Consider the following 23,506-nt stretch of genomic DNA (forward strand, 5'->3'; position numbering starts at 1 on the left):
CTGTTGACCCTTTCCCTTAGCATCGTCAGACAGATGTGATGAATGTATGTGACCACCCCCAGCCCCACACTGCCCCCATGGTGGCCTGCCTGTCTTTATGAGGAAGTGAAATATGGCCTTTGTTAGCTTCTGCGTGAGGCTGGTGACTGCTGATCCCAGGGGAGCAGGGGACAGCCCAGTTCCCAGTCTCAGTCTATGGGAGAGGTGTGCCCTCTCTTGATGATAAATCGATGTGTGTGTGTGTGTGTGTGTGTGTGACCCAGCCTGGGCTAGAGAAGGAGGGTGCAGAGGGGCCAGCGATGGACCTTCACCAAAAGGCCTCTTCTTCTTTCAGGCATGGTGGATATCGCCCGGCAGACTGTAGAATTTCTCTATGAGGAGAATGGTGGCATACCCAGAGATCTTTATCTTCCCACAATTGAAGACATCAAAGATGAAGCAAATAAATTCACAATTGATAAAGTTCGAAAAGGTTTCTTTTCTTTCTTGCTTTCCTACAAATTTGCAAGCTGTGACTTTGAGAAGCACAGCCTAGGGCCAGGATGGGATTGCTCAAGGGGAGGGAGCCTCTTACCCCCACTCTTCCCGGGCACTTCTGCTCGAGGCAAGACTTCCAGTAAGGACAGGCATCCCCTCAGCGGCATAAGAAGCACAAACAGAAAACTGCAGGAATTGGGAGAATCACCCTAGGAGTGGGGGTGGGGACCAGGAGAGGAAGGAAGTTGCCAAAGTTTAGTGTAGCCAATAGATGTCATTTTGGGTCCCGGTCTGCAGCCATTCTGAGGGCACGTTCAGATGCTGCCCCTGCCCCTCATCCCACCCTGAATCGGGCTTAGAGATGATGCTGGATCACAGAGATCCAGACTCTCAAATGAATCTCTCCCTCCCTTGGCTGCCAGGTCTCACTGTGGTCACACGCTCTCCAGACAGTAACAACGTGGCCAGCAGTGCTGTGGGGACCGCACTCCCCAAATTTGCCATCCGGGGGATGCTGAAGACATTTGGCCTCCATGGAGTTGTGCTAGATGTGGACTCAGTGAGTAAATGACTTCCTTTCTCTTTTTTTAAAATAGTAAACATTTTTTATTTATAGTTTTCAGATCCAAATTTTATCCCTCCCCCTTACCATAAGGGGCAGCTGGGTGGCGCGGTGGATAAAGCACCGGCCCTGGAGTCAGGAGGACCTGAGTTCAAATATGGCCTCAAAACACTTGACACTTACTATCTGTGTGACCCTGGGCAAGTCACTTAACCCTGAGGGAGGTGTGGAGAAGAAGAAGAAGAAGAGGAAGAGGAAGAGGAAGAGACTCTGGACCAGCTCTCAGACCTCAGTGCAGAATGTCAGCATTGACAGGATGAACACTCTGTCTTAAACACAGAATTAGGCCAGCTCATCGTGGCATCTTGCAGCTTTAAATCATTCTGATACAATGCAGCTCAAACCTCTGACATTATGACTCATATATGTATTAGCTTCTTTTCCTAGCGATGGAAATTCATGACTAATCGAAATCACTTATAAATAGCAAATCATGCAAACAGCCTTGCAGGAGAGGCAGTAATTTATTAGGATTTCTTGAGTGACTCGGCTTCCTCTATTATTGATTGCTAAGTATAGTTATATTCATGATTTTACTCCCTATCACTCGAATGCCAAATACATCTGTATGACTTCATTCTATACCTTAACGGCCCCAAAATAGAGACAGGTGCCCAGTCTGGGGAGCATCCACAATGGTAGGAACATGCAACTTGGCCTTATTGTAAAGGCTTTTCTCCTCAGGCCCTCCCACCTTCAGGGAAGAGAACCCCATCTCCAGTCACTCATCAAGTCTTGTCAATTCTACCTCCTCAGCATCCGTCCCCCTGTCTCCTCTCAGACATGCCCTCAGCACCTCTTGCCTGGACTGTTGCAGTAGCCTTCTCTTAGGCTCTTTCCTGGAGGTCTGAGCACATTCTTCCTCTGCTCAGTGAACTCCAATGGCTAGGGAACAGGCTCCTGTGTCTTCTTTGAAGCCTGTTTGCTACCAGCTGGCTGCAGGCCATCTCCACGCTAAGCCTGTGCATGAAGCGGGCCACATCTTCCTGACCTCTCTCCTCCTCAGTCACTCATTTCCTTCAGATTCTGCCTCAGTGAAACCCTTGATGCCCCCCGAGCTGTTGGATTTCCCCCACAGAAGGATCTTGTATCCATCTTGGAGCTCTCTTGTATGTAACTTCTATGTAGACATGGCCTTTCCCCTGATAGAATGCAGACTTCCTGAGGGGAGGAACTTTCATTGCTCTTTGTTTCCTTGTCACCTAGCTAAGTACTTGCTACGGAGTAGGCACTTAATAAATGCCTGTGGATTGATTCCATCTGTAAGCAATAACATAGTATTGGCACTTTTTAAAAAGTGTAATATAGTTTATGAAGAGGCATCATAACAACTGAAATTTATCTCTATTGCCTAACCAGATACGTTTAGATTTTTAGACTATCCATTGGTATATAACCAATACATATTTAAATTTCCTCTAATCATTATACTCTTTTTCCATTTCTATTTTAAATATTTATAACTAGTATTTAAAACATTCATTTTTTTTTCAGGTCTCTACAATCTCAATATGTATTGTGTTTTACACTTTCATCCAAAAAAAAAAAAAGGCAAAGTGTTAAAAGTATTGTGTATGGATGGCATTTTTTCACAAATGTAATATACTATGTTACCTTCCCTATGAAATCATTTATTCAATAGTGAAATAGCTCTGAACCAGCAATTGGCTGCCACATAGAAGAAGAGTATTGGAATGGAGAATAAACGTGCATATTTTCAAACTTTGCAAATAAAATCAATATTCAGGGGGAAAAATAAAACAACTTTCTTCTTATTGTTATAGGTAAATGAGCTGGTGCAGGTGGAAACCTACCTGCGGAGTGAAGGAGTCTTGGTACGGTACTGGTATCCTATAGACATGTTAGAAAGGCCTCCTGCAGGCTACCGGAGGACTGCAACCAATGGGCTCATTACACTGGACAACACCAACATTCAGATCCACAGGTAAGCAAGCATCCCTTTGATCAAAACTTTGTCTAGGTGATCCACACCGGAGTAGCAAGTACTCCTCTATAGGCCATTTAGTTCCTTAATGAACATCTGCTGTGTGCCCAGCACCTTGGGGGAATACAAAAGAATTAGGAGGGGAGGCCTGACTCAAGCATGAGGGGCTTGGCAGCCCCACCAGATGGGCTACATGTGCCTTCTGTCTGTTACCAGTGTCATCCTTTCAGTGGGTGCTAGATTTGTAACTGCTCATTAGCTTTAATAGAAAAATATACCCCAGACACATCTCTGAACATGTCCCTTCACGAAAGCTTTTCGACTAGTAGACCTTTTGGCTTTATTATTGACAGATATTGAGAGAAAAAAGCTGGTTGTTGATAGGCAAAACGGGTCACAGATCTGAAAGGGATTTAGAAAGTTGGAGGTCACATCCAAATGTAGGATGCCGTCATTGTCAACGATAACGTGCTTTCAGCAGCAGAGGAACATGAAATGTCCAGTACCAATGTCCTCAGTGACTGAGGGCTTGAAGTCAGGTCTCCACTGGGCAGTTCCGTTGAAAGTGTGTATGTTCCTGTGCTTTTCAAAGAGGGCTTTTTCTCTTCAAATAAACTTGAAGGAATTCCTCACCAAAAGAGGCTTTTGGAACACCTTTCCCAGGCAGAAAATAGGCCATTTGTTAGATGAAACTTCTACCAGGAAAAGAAAATGACCTAAAGAGATCTTCCCTTGTTTGTCCCATGTCTCTGTGCTGGACAATTTCAGTTCTTTGACATTGGGAATGAGAGGATTTAGAGGTGGTAAACCTGGGGATGAAAGACCTCGTATATTTGGGCTGCTCTCCTCTTTCCAGGATACATTTACATTTATAAAGAACTGTACCCTGAGGGAAGGGAAAGGCAGAGGAGGAAGACTTGGCACTTATTTAACCTGTCTTTCCAACCTTTCTATTCTACTTGGATTTTATTTCTGCAATTCTTGCATATTGAGCCAGTACTGCCCAAGGACCAATGCCCATGTTCCCGTGGCTGCCAGTCCCTAACAGAGCCCAAGTGTTCTTGCAGTAAATTTAAATGGGGCCAATCAAGAAATATCAGTAGATGGTGACCCCATCCTCCATGGCCTCCAGAGGGACGTTTGGAGACTTGAGAACTTGGACACATTTTAAAACTGCCTCTAAGAGACTTGTGTGTGGAGTTTTCATCTCTAAAAGGTTCCCTGCTTGTGGGCGATGAGTAAATGAAACCCAGGGGCAGTCTAGCCAAAAACTCGGGTGCTGGCGAGGTAGCAGATAGTTTAGAGAAGGAGACCCGATGCAGACAGGACCAAGCTGGGCATTAGTGAGTGATTTTCCAAAGCCCCTGCTCTCTGCACTGTCCTAGGGGAGGGAAATTGGGGCCCCTTGGCTTTTCCAGACAGCTCCGACCAAGCCCCTTAGGAAGTGCAGGGAGCAGTCAGCCCCAGGCACAGGGCATGCCCTGATGAGCCTGATGTTCTTTTGACTGGAGTGAGACATAAAGCGGGTCCCATTGTGACGCTAAGTCATCAGGGTGGTTTGGGAGAAACAGCCGTTGTTGGGGTCTGCGGTTGAGGGGAGCAGGAGACTTCCAGCCCCCACGTCCCGTGTCTCTTCTCTCCAGGGAGCTGCTGAGATGCGAGGCCTCCCTGGCCAGGCTGTACTGCCGCATGGCCCTTCTCAACATCTTTGCCCCCAAAATGCCTCACCTGTTTACTCGTCTCTTTCACATCCCGGCTGTTCCGGATATCACGCTGGAACATCTGCAGCTCCTGTCCAGTCAGCTCCTGGCTCCTCCCCTTCCTGGTAAGACCTAGGTACTGTCACGCAGTCAGGCCTCCTGCTGCGCCGTGGTCTACGCTCATCCAGGGTCACAGGATGGTGCTCTGTCCTTCCTTTTCGCTCCCTTTGAGATGAAGAGCAAGGCGTGAGCACACTCTGGGAGGCTCAGGTGGACAGACCGCCCAGAGGAATTCACCTTTCCAAATTGTTCTTTATTTCATTCATGTAAAATTGGCCCTGATTCTTTAAACTTCTGGTGAGCTTCTTCCAGTTCTTGTAGCTCAGAGAGGCAGGCAAGTATCGATCCCCACAGACACACTCTTTGGTATCGAGAATTGAGGGCAAAAGATTCTCACGGCAAAGAGCTCATGCGAGGCAGGCCCCTTTACCCTGTGCCTTCAGGGAGAGCTGCTTAGGGAGGCCAGCCCACCCCAGGGCTTTCTTGGGGGGAAATGCCATGATTCCTGCTTGGGAACTTGGAGTAAAGACCTTCCTGTGTAAGACTGAGGGCAACGCTGCTTTATTCTGCTCCCCTGCCCCAGGGCAAAATCCAAGAACTGCTACCATCCCTCTCCTTCCTTTCATCCCCCAGCTACCCAACCTGACCTGTGCCAAGTGCCTTCTGATCCCCGCCCAATCTGCCTTCTGATCCCCGCCCCTGCTTTACCAGAAACTTGGAAGAGGATCTGGGAGGAGGTTGGAGGAGGTGCTGGGGAGGGAGGCACACTCAGTAGAACCTTGGGTCGGCTGGATGCACGAGTCCGAGCTTCATTCGGGGCTGCACCCGGGGCAGTTGCCCCTCCGTCCCCTCTCCACAGTAACCATGCCCACCACACATGCATGTTCGATGTCCTCAGTGGCCTTTGAGGGATTCTCAAGGACTGAGGTTGACCTTGACCTTTCCCTGCCTCTGGAATTTGAGGCATTACACTCTGCTTGCAGATCTTCCGAACTCCTCTCAGAACCCTCTGGTAGTTGATCCGTGGTTGGGGGAGGGAAGCCGAGCCTCTTGGTACCTTCCAGGTGTTGCTGCTTTGGGTGAGCTTTCAGACTCAGCCTCCTGAGTGAGCGAGGGAGGGTCCTGCTGGCTGCACCCGCTGCCCTGGGCCCTGCAGTCAGGCCTCCTTTGCTTTCCTGTTTGCAGATGGCACCATCAGCTCCAGCGCTGTCCTCCTGGCCCAGTCTCTGCAGCATTGCATCCATGCCCAGAACTGTTCTGCCGCCGACCTCTTCTACCAAGGCAGCTCGCAGACAGTCAGAGAGTGGCTCAATGTCGCCATCACACGGACCCTCCACCAAGGAGAAGAGAGCCTTCTGGAGCTAACAAGACAGATCTGTTCTTTTCTGCAGGTAAAGAAGAAATCTTGGGTATAACTTGAGTGTGGTCCCAGTTTTAAAAGAGAGGACATTGATTAGCTGAAAACGGCTCATTTTATTCTCAGTCGGTTTCCTTTCCTCTTCTCCGGGTGCCTCTGTCTCTTGTTACCTTGTTTCCCTGCTCCTATAGGGCCTTCCTGTCCTACCCCCCACCCCTGCCGAGAGACCTCTTACCTTTTCATTTCTATACCGAGAACGAAAGCGTGAAAGGCTCCTGTTTCTCTCCTTGCAGCCTGTGGTTTTCATGATTAAATGTCTTTCTGCAGACAGCCCCAGAACAGTTTCCCTCAGAAGAATTCCCAGTGTCCGAGTCCAAAGTGAACATGGATGTTAACTTCCCTGGGGCCGCCTTCGTCATTGTGTCCTGTAAAGAAAGTCAGTCTGGCTTCCGCAAAGAGTAAGTGGTCCTTGGTTGGGGGAGGGCTGAGATGGGGCGAAGAAGCACCCCCGCTGTCTCTCCTACACCCACCATCTGCATCCCTCTGGGACCGGCTCTTTCCTTGAACAGCTCTGTTTTTATTGACGTCTTGTTTCCACATCCCCTCCTCTCCCCACTCCCAGGCTGGCCCAGAGACCTAGCCCTTATGACCAGGAAGGAAAAAAGCAATTCAGCGAGACCCCCAGATGAGGCGGTCTTGACATTCTGTGCTGCCTCTGCAGAAACGTGGGGACGGGCGCCTCATCTGGTCTCCTGGTTAGAGCCAGGATGGGCCATGATGCTCTCCCGACTTGGAGTCTCAATCCTTAGATCCCTTTGTGGTGGTAGTGGTTGGTCTTGTGCTCTCAGCGTGCCTTGTTTACCTGGTCCTCTCAGTTCACTGTGCACCCCTTCACACACCTTCCTGAGCTTCTCCCTATTCATCATACTGGTTGAGCTCACATCTCGGTAACATTCCACTACATTCATGGACCAGAGCTCGGTGAGTCTTCATCCAGTTGATAAACCCAGGGCATTTGCTTTGGGAAACATTTCTTTCTGACAGAGACGTAGTCATGAGTAATGATAATAATAACCACCACCACCACAGACATTTATACAATACTGTAATTTACCTGCCAAAATACTCTTTGGTTCTCACAGCAGCCAAGGAAATAGTTCATGAAAGAGCCTTCTCTTTACAAATGAAGAAACAGGCTTACGGAGATTAAGGGATTTCTTCAAGTTCATATCGTTAGTAAATAGCAGTTGGGACCCAAAGCCAGGTCTTCTGACATGGCGTCTGGTGCTCTTTCAACTGGGCCACGTTCACAAGAGACAGTGGAAGTGGCTAGGCACGATTCCATTGGCCAAGTGTCTCATCATCATCTCCATTAGACACTCCTCTGTCTCGGCGTGAGACATACATGTGGCCAACTCCTCCATCTCTGCTCATTCCTTCTTCCACAGCTCCTCCCTGTACAAGGCTCCGTGGGCCCGAGTGCTCCTGTATGGGCTGGGTCACAAAGTGAAGCGTAACGGCCAGCTCAATCTCATTGAAGCTGTCTGCTATCCCCGGGACGCTTCTCCGACCAACACAGGGCTCACCCCACCTCCAACCACCAACCAGTATCCTTCTGTGATGATAGCGACCGACAAAGTCCACATCAAACTGGGTAAATCTCGTTAGCTTATGGTGACAAAAGACTGGACATCATCTCTCTGCTTTTCCTTTTAGAAAATGAAGGGGGGGCGGCTCGATGGCGCAGTGGGTAGAGCACCGGCCCTGGATTCAGGAGTACCTGAGTTCAAATCCGGCCTCAGACACTTGATACTTACTAGCTGTGTGACCCTGGGCAAGTCACTTAACCCCCATTGCCTGCAAAAAAAAAAATGAAGGGGATTTTCTGCCGGGCTGAGTCCATTTCCCACCCTGTTCAGTCCAGTAGACTTTGGAGGCCTGTGTAATTGTGCCAGGGCCTGACAGGCGATGCCCTGCTAACTGCTTAGCACACACGTGGTTTGGGTTGGTCACCTGGTGGTTGGAATGATTCTCCTTCATAGATTGGAGCAGAGCAATAGATCATTTAGATTTCACCGTCCAACACCATTTAAAGTGGGTTCCATCCGCTTCTCATCCCTTAGACCTGCTGGGACTAAACTGGGCCCCCAGAGTAGTGGATCATGAGAGCCACAGAAACACTCTCAAGTCCTAAGTAGGAAAGACCACTGGGTGGGGGCAGGGGGTGGGGGAGGGTTCACTGGGGGAAAAAAAAGTGTCTTGTCTTTCCCAACACCTTGATTAAAACTACCATAGTTTCATGCTTGAATGCGGTTTGAGGTGACGAAGAAGTCTGTTTAAGTCTGGAGGGTGCTGCTTGCTGCTTGTCTCTCTGCACGAGATGCTGTTTCTAGGAGGAGGGGCCTTTGGTACCTGGTGCCCCAGCGCAGGTGTCCCCAGCAAGGAGAGAGCCGAGCAGGCTCACAGCTTTCAAGTGGAATTATATACTGAGCTGGAGAGTCCTCTGTCACTATGTGGGAGTCATTTCAAGTCTATTAGCTTAACTTTAAATATTTAGGTAATAGACGGAGGAGCCTGCTCTTGAGTTCTTCATGAGAGCAGTCAGCCCCAAAGCCAGGCCTCTCCACAGAGCCAGCTCCAGGGGAATAAGAAGAATAGCTCACAGGGTTTGAGACAGATAGGTCTTCAGAGTTAGAAGGGGACCTTTGAGAGCAGATAGTCCAAAACTAGCTCTATCCCCCCTTGGAGGAAGCTCAGCCCCAGAGATGTCATGTGGCTGGTGAGTTAGTGGCCGTGCCAAGGCCGGTGTCGGGCACTGGGGACCTGCAGAACATGTTGGCAGTGGAGTGCTTGCCTCATCACTAGTTTGGGAGGAAATGGAGGCTGAGAACACTCAGGTCACCTGGTCATGGAGACCCAGCTTGTTAGTGGCAGAGCCCCCGGCTCCCAGGTTCTCCTAGCTCAGGGCAGCCATTGGGAAAAACCCTGGGACCTGGGCACGGCTTGTGTATCGGCAGAGAATTGAGAGATCCTCTCAGAAGAGGAGAGAACAGCCTTAGCTCTCACAAGCGCAGGTTTGGGTGAGTCTGAGCAGATAGCAGGGATCTGAAGGAATGAGCTAGCAGGGCCTGCAAATTCAATATGGGTGGCTGGGTGATAGGAGAGCCCAGTGGACAGCTGGCATCATCTTGGGCTGTACAAGAGAGGCTCGGTGCCCAGAGCCGGGAGATGAGAGTTCAGGTGTCCTCTGCTCTGGACAGATTAGCTCCGGAGTCCTGTGTCCACTTAGGGCACCACACTCAGAGAGTGCCTTAGTAGCTGCAGAGTGTTAAAAGATGGCGGTCAGCAGGATGAACAGCCAAGTTGTCGCTTGAAGAGGAGAGGAAAAAGGGCCCAGTAGCGTGGCAGAGAGCTCCCTGCCCTTGGAGTCACAGGACCCTCATTTCAGGTCCGGCTCTGCCACTCCCTAGCTTTCAGGGCTCGGAGGATAAGGCTCTAGCTCTGATGTCTTCACCCAAGGACATAGGGAAGGGTAGAAAATTAGTCTCTAAGTGTTGGGAGGCCATCAGGTGGAAGGAGAAGTCGGCCGGCTCTTTGGCTCTCACAGATCAGTGAGTGAGAGTTTCCTAAAAAGGAAACCTGTGCCCAGATGAGCCATGACTGGACTTCCCTTTATCATGGGTCTTGCAGAAGCAGATTCTCAGCAGAGGCATTGTGTTCTTGCTTCAGTGTTGCTTGGATGAGAGAGCCCCAACAGTGGGGGGGGACATTCATTCCCTGGGGGGCAGAGTCCTCTCAGCCAGCCAGCCCCCCCCCCAGACAGTAATTCCCTGGGGTGAGAGTACAGTGCCAGAGCACTCACTTAAGCAGTGTCTCCTTAAAATACAAGATACAACACCCGTTCAGTTCCCTACAACGAGTTTGTTTAAGAATGTTGTCTCTTCTGCTGTCCCGCTTGAAAGGAGATGACGTGGGCTTCCTGTGTTTTCTCCCATCAGTAAAATGCTCATGTTTGTTGCCATCTCTCCACCTCGGCCTCTCCCGGCCAGTTTCATACAGTTACTGAAATCACGCACTCATCGGTGCCCTTCCTTCCTGGGGGTATTCTAGGGGTCTCTCCACCTCCGGGAGCTGTGCTGGTTTTGCATTCTCTGCCCCTGGAATTCCCACTGGCAATGGCTTTTGCCGAGCAGCTGTTGTCTTGGAAATCTGAGGACGGGGAAGGAAAATCTGAAGACGAGCCTGACACCATCATCCCGTCTTCGGTTCTGCTGCAAGTGGTGGAGCTCCTAGGTGAGACGGAGAATCACAATAACAGGGCTAACCGGGAGGCAAAGAGCCGGGGTGCGGATGGAGCACTGTCTGAGCAGGATTTCACTGGGGTCTCCCCACGGTTCTGAGAAGACAGTGCTTTTCATTGATGAGGAAACAGAACAGTGTTTCAGAAGGTTAGGCCACTTGTTCAGGGTAACACCAGAGAGTATGTCTGAGATCGTATCTGACCAAGAGTCCAGTCACACTGGAGCACAGATCCCCCTGAGCTGCCCCGGGCTTCAGCTCGCACCAGGCCAAAAGCCCCCCTCCTTACTTGTGCAAATGTCAGACTGGGTAGAGGGGAGCCCCAGGCGCCTTGCTGTGTAAGAAGCTGTTTTCTAAGGTAAGTCTGTATGCATTTCTAACTTGAATTCAAATTGTAGAAACAGAAGGAATCTTCGAGACCGCCGCGTCCCGTGGCCCTGGTTTCGTACTGAGTTAGACCCTGGCTGAGGCCGCAGGCGGTGGCACTCAGCCTCTTTCCCCAGTACCGCCACTCTAGGAAAAGCCCGACTTGGACAGAGCACGGGGAACCCATCTCTTGGGGGCATCTGAAGCTCTGGGTGCCCACTAGCTAGCACTAGCAGTACCACCAGTGCTTCTTCCTGCGGATGGTCTTTTCGGTCGTCCGAGCCGGAGAGAGAAGTGCTTCTGGTGCAGAGGTTGTGGCCGGGGGAGGAGAAGATCCTGACACAGTAATGGGACCTGTCTGCTTGAATCCCGTTGGTGGACAGCCACCGGCTTACTGGCAGAATGTGGGCCCCTGTCTCATGTGCTTGGGTTGCAGAAGTGAGTGGCCTGATGTGGACTTTTTTGGTTTCAATAGGAAACTTCCTCTGGACAACTGACATGGCTGTGTGTGTGAAGGAGCTGATCTTCCATCTCCTGGCAGAGCTCCTGCGCAAAGTGCACAGCTTGGAGCAAAGGAAGAAGCCGTCCGGTCTGTCCTCCTCCATCGCCCTGCAGCTCAACCCCTGCCTGGCCATGCTCATGGCCTTGCAGTCAGAGCTGCACAAGCTCTATGACGAGGAGACCCAGAACTGGGTCACCAGCAGCGCTGGCTCGGGCTCGGGGGCCCCTGGGGCCGACCAGGGTAGGTTCTCCACCTACTTCCACGCTCTGATGGAGGCCTGCCTGGCCGTAGCCGAGGTGACCCTGCCCATCAACATGAGCGTGACCTCGAGTGTCATGGCCTCAACCAACGCACCGAACCTCAGTGATTCTTCATCGTCGTCCTCTTCTTCCCCGGGGCAGACCCCCCAGAGCCCCAGCCTCCTGTCCAAGAGGAAGAAGGTCAAAGTGAAACGGGAGAAGGCCTCCTCTTCGGGGAAACGGCCTTCCTCTCGAGCGGCGGAAACGGATGCGTCTGTGCTGAGCATCGGTGGCAGCAAACCAGAGGACATGTTGTGGTTTCACAGGGCCCTGACCCTGCTCACCATTCTTCGGCACCTCATCAAGAAGGATCCCCAAGGGCTGGGGGTGACCAATGACGCCATTGCCGATGCTTGCCAGGCCCTCGTGGGCCCCACGGCCCACAGCCGCCTGCTGGTCATCTCGGGCATACCCACACATTTGGATGAAGGCATCGTGAGAAGTGCCATCCGGAAGGCTTGCAATGCCCACGGCGGGGTCTTTAAAGATGAGATCTATATTCCTCTGCAGGAAGAAGACCCCAAAAAGACCAAAGACAAAGCAGAAGGAGGGGATGGTAGAACAGAGCCAGAGAAGCCCGTGGGTTTCCCCAGTGCCGACAGTCTGGATGTCAGCAGCTCCAGCAGCGTCACCCCCGCCATGAGCATCAGCGCCTCGGCCTCCACCAGCCAAGCATCCATCTGCAGCTCCCAGGGGCACTCGCAGACGGTCAGCGAGGTCTCGGCGGAGCAGCTTCCTCCTGGTCTGGAGCCGGCCATTCCTCCCAATTTGCTGGAGCCCCATGTTGTCTCCAGCCAGGAGAGTCTCGACATCTCCCTCTGTAGCACAGGAAGCCTGGGCAGTCTGGGGAGCCTGGGGGAGCCCACTGATAACGCAGAGACAGCCTCAGCCTCCGACGTGGGGTCCATGTACACGGTCACATCGCTGGACAACCAGCCTCTCATGTCTCGTCCCATCAGAGGCTTCGCCGTTGTTGAGGTAATGTGTCATTGGAGTCTCTTCCTTTCGGCTCGCTCACTGCCTCCGAGCCACACGGGATTCTTTTTGGGGAGCTAATTAGTGGGGGGTATCTTCAGAACAGCATCATCAGTGACAGCAGCCGCTAGCAAAGTGCTTTGTGGATTTGATCTCATTTGATCCTCATTTTACAGATGAGGAAACTGAGACAGGCAGAGGTGAAATGACTTGTGCAGGGTCACACAGCTAGGGAGAATCTGGGGCAGGATTTGAGCTCAGATCTTCCTGAGAAGAAGGCAGCTAAGTGATTCAGTGGACAGTGTGCTGGTCCTGAAGGCAGGGAGGCCTGAGTTCAGATCTGGTCTTAGACACTAGCTCTGTGACCTTGGGCAAGTCACTTAATCCCTGCCTGCCTCAGTTTCCTTATCTGTAAAACAGGGCTAATAACAGCACACGTGAATAATTATAAAGCACTTAGCACAATTCCTGGCATCTAGTAGACTGGTTGTTATTCTTGACTCCATGTCCAATGCTGTATCCACTTAGCCCCTGTATTGATGGGATAGCACTGACCCAAGTTGAGCTAAATGCAGCAGAACAATACAGTCCACCATCATGAAGTGCCTGCTGTGTACAAATCACATCACTCAACGGGAACTGGGGGGCAACAGAAAATGTAGATTAGAAACAGCCTTATGCCCTTAGGAAGCATCCCAGTTACCAAACGAAGTGCTCCATGCATTCTAGACATGACTAGGGTGAGGTTACTGTTCGTTGGAAGAGGAAGGGAATGTGCTCTGGACAAAGTGGTCTTACGGGCTTGGGCTTTAAAGGCTGGGCCATGAATTCAGAGAGTATGCATAGTGAGGGGACCGTATCGCTCTCAGGGCCCAAAGCCACAGGGACAGTTGCAGAGGGCTGCTGCAGGCCCAGCGGGATGCACAGGTTACGCCAAGCTTTGTCTTATTTGAACAGCCAAGCTAGTGTGCTCTTTGTGAATCGGCCAACCCGATACCGCCAGCCTCACGTGGTCATGGGATTAGATAGCTAGAAACCACCTTCAGTAAGAGGAAAGACAAGTAGACAGTTCAGAGATAGGGGAGGAAGAAACGGATCTCTGTGGCACTGAGTGATTCTTTTTCTGCCAAAGCTCCAAGTGACCCTCTTCATTATTCACACAGATACGCTCCCGGGCCAAAATTGAGAAGATCCGAGCAAGTCTGTTTAACAACAATGATCTCATTGGTCTGTCAAGCCTGGATGGTGAAGATGAATTGATGGAAATGTCAACTGAAGAAATTTTAACTGTGTCAACAGTAAACCAGAGTTTATTTGATACCCAAGGCAGCCCAGGACTAGAGGACTATTTCAACGACAAATCTATTAAAGGTGTGGCGCTCTCTAGAAATACTTGCTGGGAGCTGGGTTTAGCATTTACTGGACTGAGGTCAAGGTGTGGTATTGGAATTCCTTTGTTTTTTCCAAAATACAATAACCCTTTCAAAGATCAGGGTGATCTTTTGCACGTCAGGAACATGTTAATTTTTTTTTCTTTTTGTATAACTGCTTCTGCTGTAGAGAGAAATTCCTCCCTCAGCCAGGCCTCCCTTCAAACCAACACAGCCCAGGGAATGAATCATCCAACCAAGAAAAGATTTCCTTGGGCCTCCTTTAATGGGTCATTACAGTATGTAGTCTTATTTTTGGTCAAGGAGTTGTAACCAGGCGGTTACATTTATTTTGTTCTGTTCTCTAGAGCCAATGAATAGAATCTTTTCAATACTTTCCTGGCTATGACTTTGTTCATGTGCTTAAGGATACTGATTCCTGAGCTTTCTCTTGCAGTGGAACTGCCACCTCCATTAGCGTTCTGTCTCTCTGTCCTGTCCTCCCAAACAGCAGAGTTTAGACTAGACCTAGTCCTGATGACATTTCTGGCAATACTGGCTCCAAAAGAAACATTCCCCTGTGGGTACGATGGGTCTTGCTGGGCCAGCCCATGAGTGTGCTGGTTCTTTTCATCACAGCCACGTATTGCTGACTCACCATCTACTGGTGGTCTCTTGGGCCTCAGCCTGTCTTCTTTCACATTTCTCTCTGGCTGGTCTTTCCGTGTGTTGCATTTATATCAATTAATTTTATTTCCTAATTATAGGAAGGTAGAAACCTCCTGTACCTCGCAATTATATGTAGCATTTAAAAAATCTAACAAAGCCTTGCTTTAGTGGATGTATAGTCAGCATTTTTTAAAAGTGCATGCTGGGGCAGCTAGGTGGTGCAGTAGATAGAGCACCAGCCCTGGATTCAGGAGGACCTGAGTTCAAATACGGCCTCAGACACTTAACACTTACTAGCTGTGTGACCCTGGGCAAGTCACTTAACCCCAATTGCCTCACCCAAAAATTAATTAATTAGTTAGTTAATTAGGGGGAAAAAAGTACGTGCCACACAGAACTGGACATGACCATTTGAATCATACTCATTGCCATCGAATAGTACTTTGTGCTGTTTATGCTACATTCTGGCCTGGCTTTGGTTTCTATGTCATTATCAACCTGTCTGAGGGACCATATTCATCATGTCCCCTAAGAGAATTAGCCTTTAAGAAAATAGAGAAAGGAAAGGAGATGATGAATTTTGCTGAGAAACTATGAGACTGTCTTCTGGAGCCACACAAAATGGTGCCTGAGAAGCAGATTTGCCCCATTAGGAAAGTGCAGAAAGCAAGAGCGAGTGCTGAAAGGCCAAAGTAACATGTTCTTTGATGATCACATGGAGTGTTGCTGTAACCTCATGGATGTTATCATTTCCATATCAGCTCCACCTGTTCTCATCCTCCACAGAGAAGCAGGAATACTTCGGGCTCCCCATTGCCATTTCTAGGTTTTCCCTTCTTTCATCTCTTTCTTGGAGGGTCTTGCTGTTCACATCTACCACCCAATCAAAATCCCCGTAGCTGTTGTCTCCAGCACCCCTGTCCCCCCAGGTTATTCCCCTACCTTCTTCAATGAGTCTGTATGTTGGCTTGCAATCTTTCCCTCCTCTCCCACTTTTTCCCTAGGGGACTTCAATATGCATATTGGTTCTTCCTCAAACGCCCTTCTTCAACCTACTCTCCTCCTATGGGCTACTCCTCCACCACCCCCCCTTCCAGCCACACACAAAGAAGGTCATGCCCTCAGTCTTGCCATCACCCCCAATGTGGAACACCTTCATATTCAAGAATTCAGAAATCTCCTTATCTGCCCATGATCCATTGACTTTTCCCATCTTCCTTTTCTTATATAACTTGATTCTCCTCATCCTCAGTGTGGCTCCTTGGTTCTCTCCCAAGCCATTTGCCCTACACTAACCACTCTCCTCTTTTCCCCCCTTGAACCCTTAATGAACACTGTTTTCCTCTCTTAAATCCCTCCCCCCTTATCATATCTCCAGTTATCCCCACCTAAGCCTCAGATTGCTTCCCCCACTCATCACCTGTTGTAGGTATACACCTGCTGAATGAAGGTGGAGGAAATCATGCAGTTGTTCTGCCTGGGTCCACTATAGACTTATGTCACACAAGCTAAACAAGGCCCTTGCTGCTGCTCAGCTGTCCTCCGCTACTTCCCTTGGTGACTCACTCTGCTCCTCTCCACAGCAGCAATTCCAAACCACCATAGCCCTCCTTAGACTTCCCATGTCTCCTCTCTCTCCCACTTTCTCAGAAAAGGGCGTTAAGACCAATTGCTCAGTGAGCTCCTTCTCTCCTCCACCTCATCCCTCTGGTGCCTTCTACCTCTCTCCTCCTTCACCCCTGTTTCACATGATAAGTTGTCCTTACCCTCCCGGTGTACAAGTGATCCTGCTCTACCTCATCTCCTCCGTTCTGTTGCCGAGACCTGTTGATTCCACCATTGCAGCGTCTCTCAAACTGGCCCCCTTCTCTCCTCTGACACTGTCCCCAGCCTGGTGCAGGCTCTTGTTATCTCAAACCTGGACTATTGCAAAGACTTGTTGGTGACTCTGCCTGCCTCAAGTCTCTCCCCACTCTGGCCCATCCTTTGACCAGCCACTAATGCACACGTGTGACCACCTCACAGCCCTACTCGATAAACTCCAGTGGCTCCCTGTCATCTCCAGGATCAGATCCAGACTGCTCCGGTTGCCCCCCTCCCCCCTTTCCAGCTCCTTGCACCTTCACTCCTCAGCATGTGCTCTGGCATCCAGTGACACTGGCCTCATGTCTGTTCCACAAGAACGATGCTCCATCTCTTGGCTCTGAGCATGTTCTCTAGCTATCCTCCCTCCTGACCTCCTTGGCTTCCTGTAAATCCCTTCTCTCTTTTTTTTTTTTAAAGTGAGGCAATTGGGGTTAAGTGACTTGCCCAGGGTCACACAGCTAGTACATGTTAAGTGTCTGAAGCCGGATTTGAACTCAGGTACTCCTGACTCCAGGGCCGGTACTCTATCCACTGCACCACCTAGCTGCCCTAAATCCCTTCTCTTAATGGCAGCCTTTCCTAAGCCCTCAGCAGCTGGCGCCGTCCCTCTCCCGATTGTCTCCTATTTATCCTGTGTATGCATATTGCCCCGGTAGGTTGTGGGCTTCTCAAGGGCAGGGACTGACTTTGGCCTCGTCTTGTATCCCCCAGCACTGAGCACAGAGCCTGGCACGTTAGGCATTTAATCAATGGTGACTGGTTGATTATCACTGAGTTTTCCACATCTCCTTTCCATGTGTCTTCAATATTTACTCTTAAATATGTAAATACTTCTCTGTCGTATTCAAAAGGACTTATGGGCAAACCACCTGTCTCTTCCTGCAGACACCATGTTAATCCTACAGTTCTGTCCCTCTCTCTCCATTCCAGGAGAGAAGCTGGTGCCCGGGGCTCGAGAGGTCCTCACAGACATATTTAAAAGTTGTGTCCACTCGGAGCAGATGCTCAGCCTGACGCCAGCCAAGCCCATTAAAGTCTCTGACATCTATCTCAGCAAGGAGCAGATCAACTCCCAGACTCCTGGAAACCTGCTTCATGTGTTCTTCACCAACGTGCGCCCCCCAAAAAAGGTGCTGGAGGACCAACTCACCCAGGTAAGCCTGCCCCTCCCTCCCCTAAGGAAAGCCTGCTTGTGGCTCCGCATCCCTAGGGAGTGGCTGGGAGTGCAGGAGCTGGAGCCCCAGAACTAACCACTCCTCTTCTGTGGGAAGATCCTGAGGAAATACGGTGTGCCCAAGCCCAAGTTTGACAAGAGCAAATACAACAAGGCGGGCAAAGAACAGCACCCTGTGAAGGTGGTGAGCACCAAGCGGCCCATGACGAAGCCCCCCACCAAGGAGAAGTCTGTGCTCAACAGCGTCAGGTGAGCATCGCAGGCGCCTACCACCCTCCATGGCAGCACCTATGCCCCAAAGGGGTTTTTGGTTTCAGACACACACCCAAGGCTTCTCCTAATCGTGCTGCAGTCGGGCCTCTGAGGTCTCTGCTTTCCAGCACAGGGATTGATGCTTAGTTCAGCTGAGACACACAGTGAAAACACATCCCCTGCTGTGAGCCAGGCATAAGTACTGGGAAGACAATGAAAGGCGAGGGACAGTCACGGCCCTCAGAGAGCTTACAGTCTAATGGGGGAGACAACACGCTGACAATCATGAATAGGCAAGACGTAGCCAGGAGCCATTGGAGATAATTAACAGGGGAGGCACTCAGGTGGAAAGGATTCTTACAGAAGGGGGCTTAGAATGCTCTAGAATCGTTTGATAAGAACACGAGCTCATATCTCTATAGTGTGAGTATCCTTGTCTTCATTTTACTGATAATGAAACCGAGGCTCAGAGAACCTAGATTTGTCCTAATCTCAGAAGGGCCAGAGCTGAGGCTTGAGCCAAGGCCTCAATATTCCCATATCTTGTCCATCCTCGGAGCTTCTTCTCCAAGTTCTGTCACCCTCAAGTCCACATAACCAAAGTCTTAGCTGGCTGGGCAAGGGTCGCTGCATGAACTAGACCTGGGGCATTTGTTGAATTGAACAGAACTGTCTGAATGATTCTATCAAAGTACCTTCTGATCCGATAGTAGATCAACAGGCAATCCTCTGGGTGTCTGGAAACATCTAATTCTCAAGTTCTTTAAACAGACTTCAATCAACTCTGTCTACTTTTTTCCAGTTACAGAGATAGTTTTCAACATTTGTTTCCAGAAGATTTTTAGTTCCAAATTTTTCTCCCTCTCTCCCCCCTCTCCAAGACAGGAAGCAATCTGATATAGGTTATATATGTACAATCACATTAAACATATTTTTGCATTAGTCATGCTGTGAAAGAAGAATTAGAACAAAAGGGAAAAACCTCAAACCAAAAACACAAACAAAAGTAGAAACAGTCTGGTTCCGTCTGCATTTAGAATCCACGGTTCTTTTCTCTGGATGTGGAGAACATTTTCTATCGTGAGTTCTTTGTAATTGTTTTGGGTCATTGCACCACTGAGAAGAGCCAAGTCTATCACAGTTGATCATCACACAATGTTTCTGTTACTGTGTACGATGTTCTCCTGGTTCTGCTCACTTCACTCAGCATGAGTCCACTTCGGTCTTTCCAGGTTTTTCTGAAATCTGCCTGCTCTGCTCATCATTCTTCAAGCACAATAGTCTTCCATGACAATCATATACTACAGCTTGTTCAGCCATTCCCCAGTGGATGGGCATCTCCTCAGTTTCCAATGCTTTGCCCACCACAAAGAGGTGCTATCAATAGCTTTGTATATGTGGGTCCTTTCCCCTTTGGGATACAGACCTAGTAGTGCTATCGCTGCTCTGTTTATTTTCTTAATAAATCTTCCTCCCAGAGCGTACCAAGGGAAACCAGAAAGCTGCTTTTCTGCATCTGCCTCAGGCAGAAACGGTTTCATCCAAACCTTTGGTTTTGTAGCAGGACGGCTTTAAGTGAGAAGAAGCCAATTGTGAAGCCCAAGTCACCAGAGAAGAGTAAGCCTGATGAAAAGGACCCCGAAAAATCCCCCACCAAAAAACAAGAAGGTGAGGAGGGAGCAAGGGGAAGGGACGGAAAGCTTTGGCCTCAGAGCCTGTCCCCATGCCAGAGGGCCACGTGGGCCCTGGCACATGGCGCTGTCCAGCTGAGGCATTGCTTGTCCTGAGAACTCGAGGTCAGACAAGCATGGCCTGGGGGTCCTGCTAAAGCCAACACTGGCAGCACTGGCAGCGTGGTGGAACACCACCTGCAGCGAGGGGCAGATTGCTCCCTTCCCATTGCAGAATCCTCAGGGGGGATTCCTGATTCTGGTAGAGTATAAGCTTCTTGAGGGTTAGGAATGGGATTTGTCATGTTCAGATCCCCAGCACCTAGCAGAGTGCCCGGCATCTACTAGGTGAGCAGTTGTTTACTGGGTGGTCTCTGAGATCCCCTTGAATCTCGAGATTCTCTGACTTAGCTTGGAAGTCTCCTGAAGTTCCAAGAACTGTGATGAAGAGGAGGGTGCGTTTTCCCAGACCCCATCAATGGCTTTGGGGCAACAGAGACGTGTCTTTGTCTCTCCCCCAGCGCCTTGCACAGCTCTCTGCACATAGTAGGTGCAACACAAAGGTGGCAGTTTGTTGGACCAAACATTCTTAGAGATCAGTGCAAACTGTGTTAAGAAAACGGTTTAAGGATTCAGGCGTGGCTCCCAGGGGAGAGAGAATCTGAAGAGGAAAAGAAGAAACTGGGAAAATCGGACATTCGAGCAGCTGTGGCTAAGGGTTAGGGAGTGCTAAAATGTTCTGACAGCTCCTAAAGATGGGGGGGAAAGTCTTAGTGCCCCTTGGGTCATCCCAGCCCTGGAGTTATGGATGGGTTTAGTGTGGCTACAAGCTGAAAAGGGACAGGAAACGCCCCAATCCCCTGTTCTCAGCGTGCTTAGTTAGTGGCCAAGAGGGCCAAAGAGAAGGACTCGCTTTGCCCAGAATACGGCAGGATATGGAGGTAGAATGGTGAGTGAATTGAGAGCTGGCCTTGGAGCCAGGAAGATGAGTGAGAAATGCCCCCTTCTCTGCCCCTGGGCATATCCCCAAAGCTGCCACTCAGCAGTGACGTAAGGAGTCTCCTCAGCCCAAAGTTCCCTTTGCCAGTGACATTACAGCTCTCGTCCCTCTCTGTGTAGGTTCAGTGCCATGAGAGATGGGTCAATAAAGTTCATTAGGGATTTAGAGATGAGACGACCAGGGCGGGCTTCATGAAGGAAGTTTGAGAGATGGGCAGAGACTGAGCCAGGGCCTTTCCCCAGAATCTCAGAGTTGGGGGGAAAAAAACAAGAGAAGTCGTCGAGTCCAGCTTGCACCCGAGTGGGAATTCCCCATATAATGTTCCAGACAAATTGTCACCTAGGCCCCTTTCAAAGATTCCCAGTCAAGGAGAGTCTCCTGCCTCGAAGCACCAGCTGCATGAGCACAAGCGTAGAGGTGGGAACTCACAGCATTGGTTCAGAAACATCTGGCTCGAGTGAAGTGGCGTGCTTCCAGGGCACCAGTGGGAGGTGATGCGGGGGGGGGGGGGGGGCAGTGCCAGGGACTTCCATGGCTTGCCTGAGGACACCGTTTCTCCCCAGTCCCTGAGGAAAAGTATCTGACCCTGGAGGGATTTCACAAATTTGTGGTTGATCGAGCCAAGCAAGACATTCGCAGCGTCTGGAGGGCGATTTTATCCTGTGGCTATGACCTTCATTTTGAAAGGTAGGTGGGTCACCCCTGCTTTTCCTGTCAGAGGTGTCTGACTTGGATGGCCGGAAGTCATAACCTGGGGAGGCTTGGATTGTTCTCCCCTCTTGTGGTGTCTCTGATGGGATAGGCATTGATTGAGCACCTGCTGTATACCAAGCATTGTGCAAAGTGCTCAGAGATTCTTTTTCTCCCTTCCTTTTCCCCTCGCCAGCCAGTGAGCCAGGCATTCACTGATCCATGTTAGCCCCTTTCCATCCCCCCCATGGAGAGCCAGAGTCACAGACTCCCAAGGATGGGTGAGTGGCACAAATGTAGGCAGTACCACCCCTGGGCCCCAAAAGGGTGTTAGAGCCCATCACCCCCATTCCACCCTTCTTGTAGCCCCATGACACTCCTCCCCGAGGGTCAGCCAATCATCAGGCCCATGTGGTCTGTCTCAGGGCGGGGCTGGGGTAGGGGTAGGTCTGGCCCTCATTAGCCAGTCATTGCCTCAGCGTGTCAGCACATCCCTGCCTCTGTCTCTTGTCCAAGTTAGCTTCACACAGTTGCTGTTCATCTTGGCTTCCCTTCTAGGTAGGTCCTGTTGACCTTTATCTTTAGCTAAGTAGGTGGATTCTCCATCACTGTCATCTTTTTCTTCTTCTAACTGGCCATCAGTCCTTAGAATGAGGCCAGATAAGCCGAGAGGAGCTGGCCCTTGGCAGACTTGTTGTCCTAGGACCTGAGTTAATCTTGCCCACTCCTGCCTTGCTGACCACTTGACCCTCATGGTTTCCCCAACAGCTGGATCTCCAGGGCCCATTCAATAGTTCTCTCTCCTTCCCAGTTGGATCTATATTTCAAGCAGAAAAACTGCTAAAGCAAAAGAAATTCCCCCGCCCCAGGCTACCCTGCCACAGCTTCCACTGGCTTCCTCTGGGCCAAGCTCCCCCAGAGACCTGGCACTGCCCTCAAAAGGAGAGATTTCTCTTCTGTTTCCAGCAGCTCAGACCTGAGTCACAATGGGCTGCTCAGGAACTGGTTGGCTTCTCTGACATCAAAGATACCAGTAGTTGGAATTTATTCGTGCATTTAAAGGAGCACTTGTGTTTCTTTTTTATTTTTCTTCTTTTTTGCAGGGCAATGAGGGTTAAGTGACTTGCCCAGGGTCACCCAGCTAGTCAGTGTCAAGTGTCTGAGGCCGGATTTGAACTCAGGTCCTCCTGAATCCAGGGCTGGCACCACCTAGCTGCCCCCCATTTGTGTTTCTTTGGAAGTGAAGATCATGGTTTAAGGGGGACAGAACTCAAACCCTTGAATGCCTAGAAAGGGACTGATTGTGCCTCACTGCAATAGCTGTCCCTTAGCAGAGCTTTGGGGCCCTCTGTGCACCACCTGTCAGGTCTCTGCCCAGGTGCCTGTAAAGCAGATGTGCTTCCTCCAGAGAGACGGAGCCAGACCTGCCTTCCAAAGAGTCCCCCCTCCCTGGAGTGCGCTGGGGCTCAGCCTCTGAGCGGCCTCTGTCGGCCACCACAGGCTGGGGGAAGCACCGCTGGCATTCTAGTCGTCCTTCTCTAGGCTGACACCCCAGGAAGCTCTAGGTCTCCAAGCCGCTGTTGCACTCAGTTCGAGGCCCAGCTGCAGGCACAGGTCATGTGCCTTCTCTCCTCCCCCTACTTTATGCTCAGGCCTGCTGGAGGCCCTGAGGCCGGGAGACCTTGGCTGAACTGAATTCTCCAGAAAGGCAGGGGTTTCCTAGGAAGCCCACAGACCCTGGGCTGTGTACATTTGGCCCATGGCTCCAGGGACGGGGCTGCCTCCACACATTCCCCTAAATCCCAGTTCCTAGCATCTAACGTCATTGCTCTTTAGGTGCGCCTGCATCGATGCCCGATATGCCCAGAAAACATCCAGGAAGTGGACTCTAGAGATGGATGTCGCACTTGTCCAGTACATCAACCGTCTCTGTCGTCATCTGGCCATCACCCCTGCCCGGCTTCACCCCCACGAAGTGTACTTAGACCCTGCAGATGCTGCTGACCCCAGAGTCACCTGTCTCCTGAGTACGTGGGCCTGGTCAGGGGCATCGCCCCTGTGCTTGTGGGACCCGGTGTCTACTGCTCTGGGCTTAGAGTGAACAAGGCCAGATTGTCCAGGGGCTCTGCTGGGGGCCTTCCACTAAGGGAGGCGGGCTAGTGACGCTGCCTGCTAAAAAAAGGCCATCTCCCAATGAGCCTGTGAGAATTCTC

At 50.5% G+C, this 23,506-nt stretch overlaps 1 protein-coding gene across 7 annotated transcripts in view; it reads left to right on the forward strand.

Annotated features, from left to right (window-relative positions):
* HECTD4 (HECT domain E3 ubiquitin protein ligase 4) overlaps positions 1–23,506 on the forward strand; it is a 171,890-nt gene that overhangs the window by 141,797 nt on the left and 6,587 nt on the right. For 6 of the 7 annotated variants that reach the window (XM_043968519.1, XM_043968548.1, XM_043968540.1 and 3 more), the window contains exons 53-67: positions 335–472; positions 900–1,036; positions 2,884–3,044; positions 4,688–4,869; positions 5,990–6,195; positions 6,489–6,619; positions 7,610–7,815; positions 10,272–10,454; positions 11,302–12,605; positions 13,766–13,973; positions 17,438–17,661; positions 17,779–17,930; positions 19,495–19,601; positions 21,167–21,290; positions 23,130–23,320. In XM_043968519.1, the coding sequence (XP_043824454.1) occupies positions 335–472; positions 900–1,036; positions 2,884–3,044; positions 4,688–4,869; positions 5,990–6,195; positions 6,489–6,619; positions 7,610–7,815; positions 10,272–10,454; positions 11,302–12,605; positions 13,766–13,973; positions 17,438–17,661; positions 17,779–17,930; positions 19,495–19,601; positions 21,167–21,290; positions 23,130–23,320 (3,654 nt within the window). The remainder of the gene's footprint in view (positions 1–334; positions 473–899; positions 1,037–2,883; positions 3,045–4,687; positions 4,870–5,989; positions 6,196–6,488; positions 6,620–7,609; positions 7,816–10,271; positions 10,455–11,301; positions 12,606–13,765; positions 13,974–17,437; positions 17,662–17,778; positions 17,931–19,494; positions 19,602–21,166; positions 21,291–23,129; positions 23,321–23,506) is intronic. The other variant, XM_043968533.1, reaches the window with a different exon arrangement.

This window comes from Dromiciops gliroides, chromosome 1 (assembly GCF_019393635.1).
Source record: "Dromiciops gliroides isolate mDroGli1 chromosome 1, mDroGli1.pri, whole genome shotgun sequence".
NCBI classification, from domain to species: domain Eukaryota; kingdom Metazoa; phylum Chordata; class Mammalia; order Microbiotheria; family Microbiotheriidae; genus Dromiciops; species Dromiciops gliroides.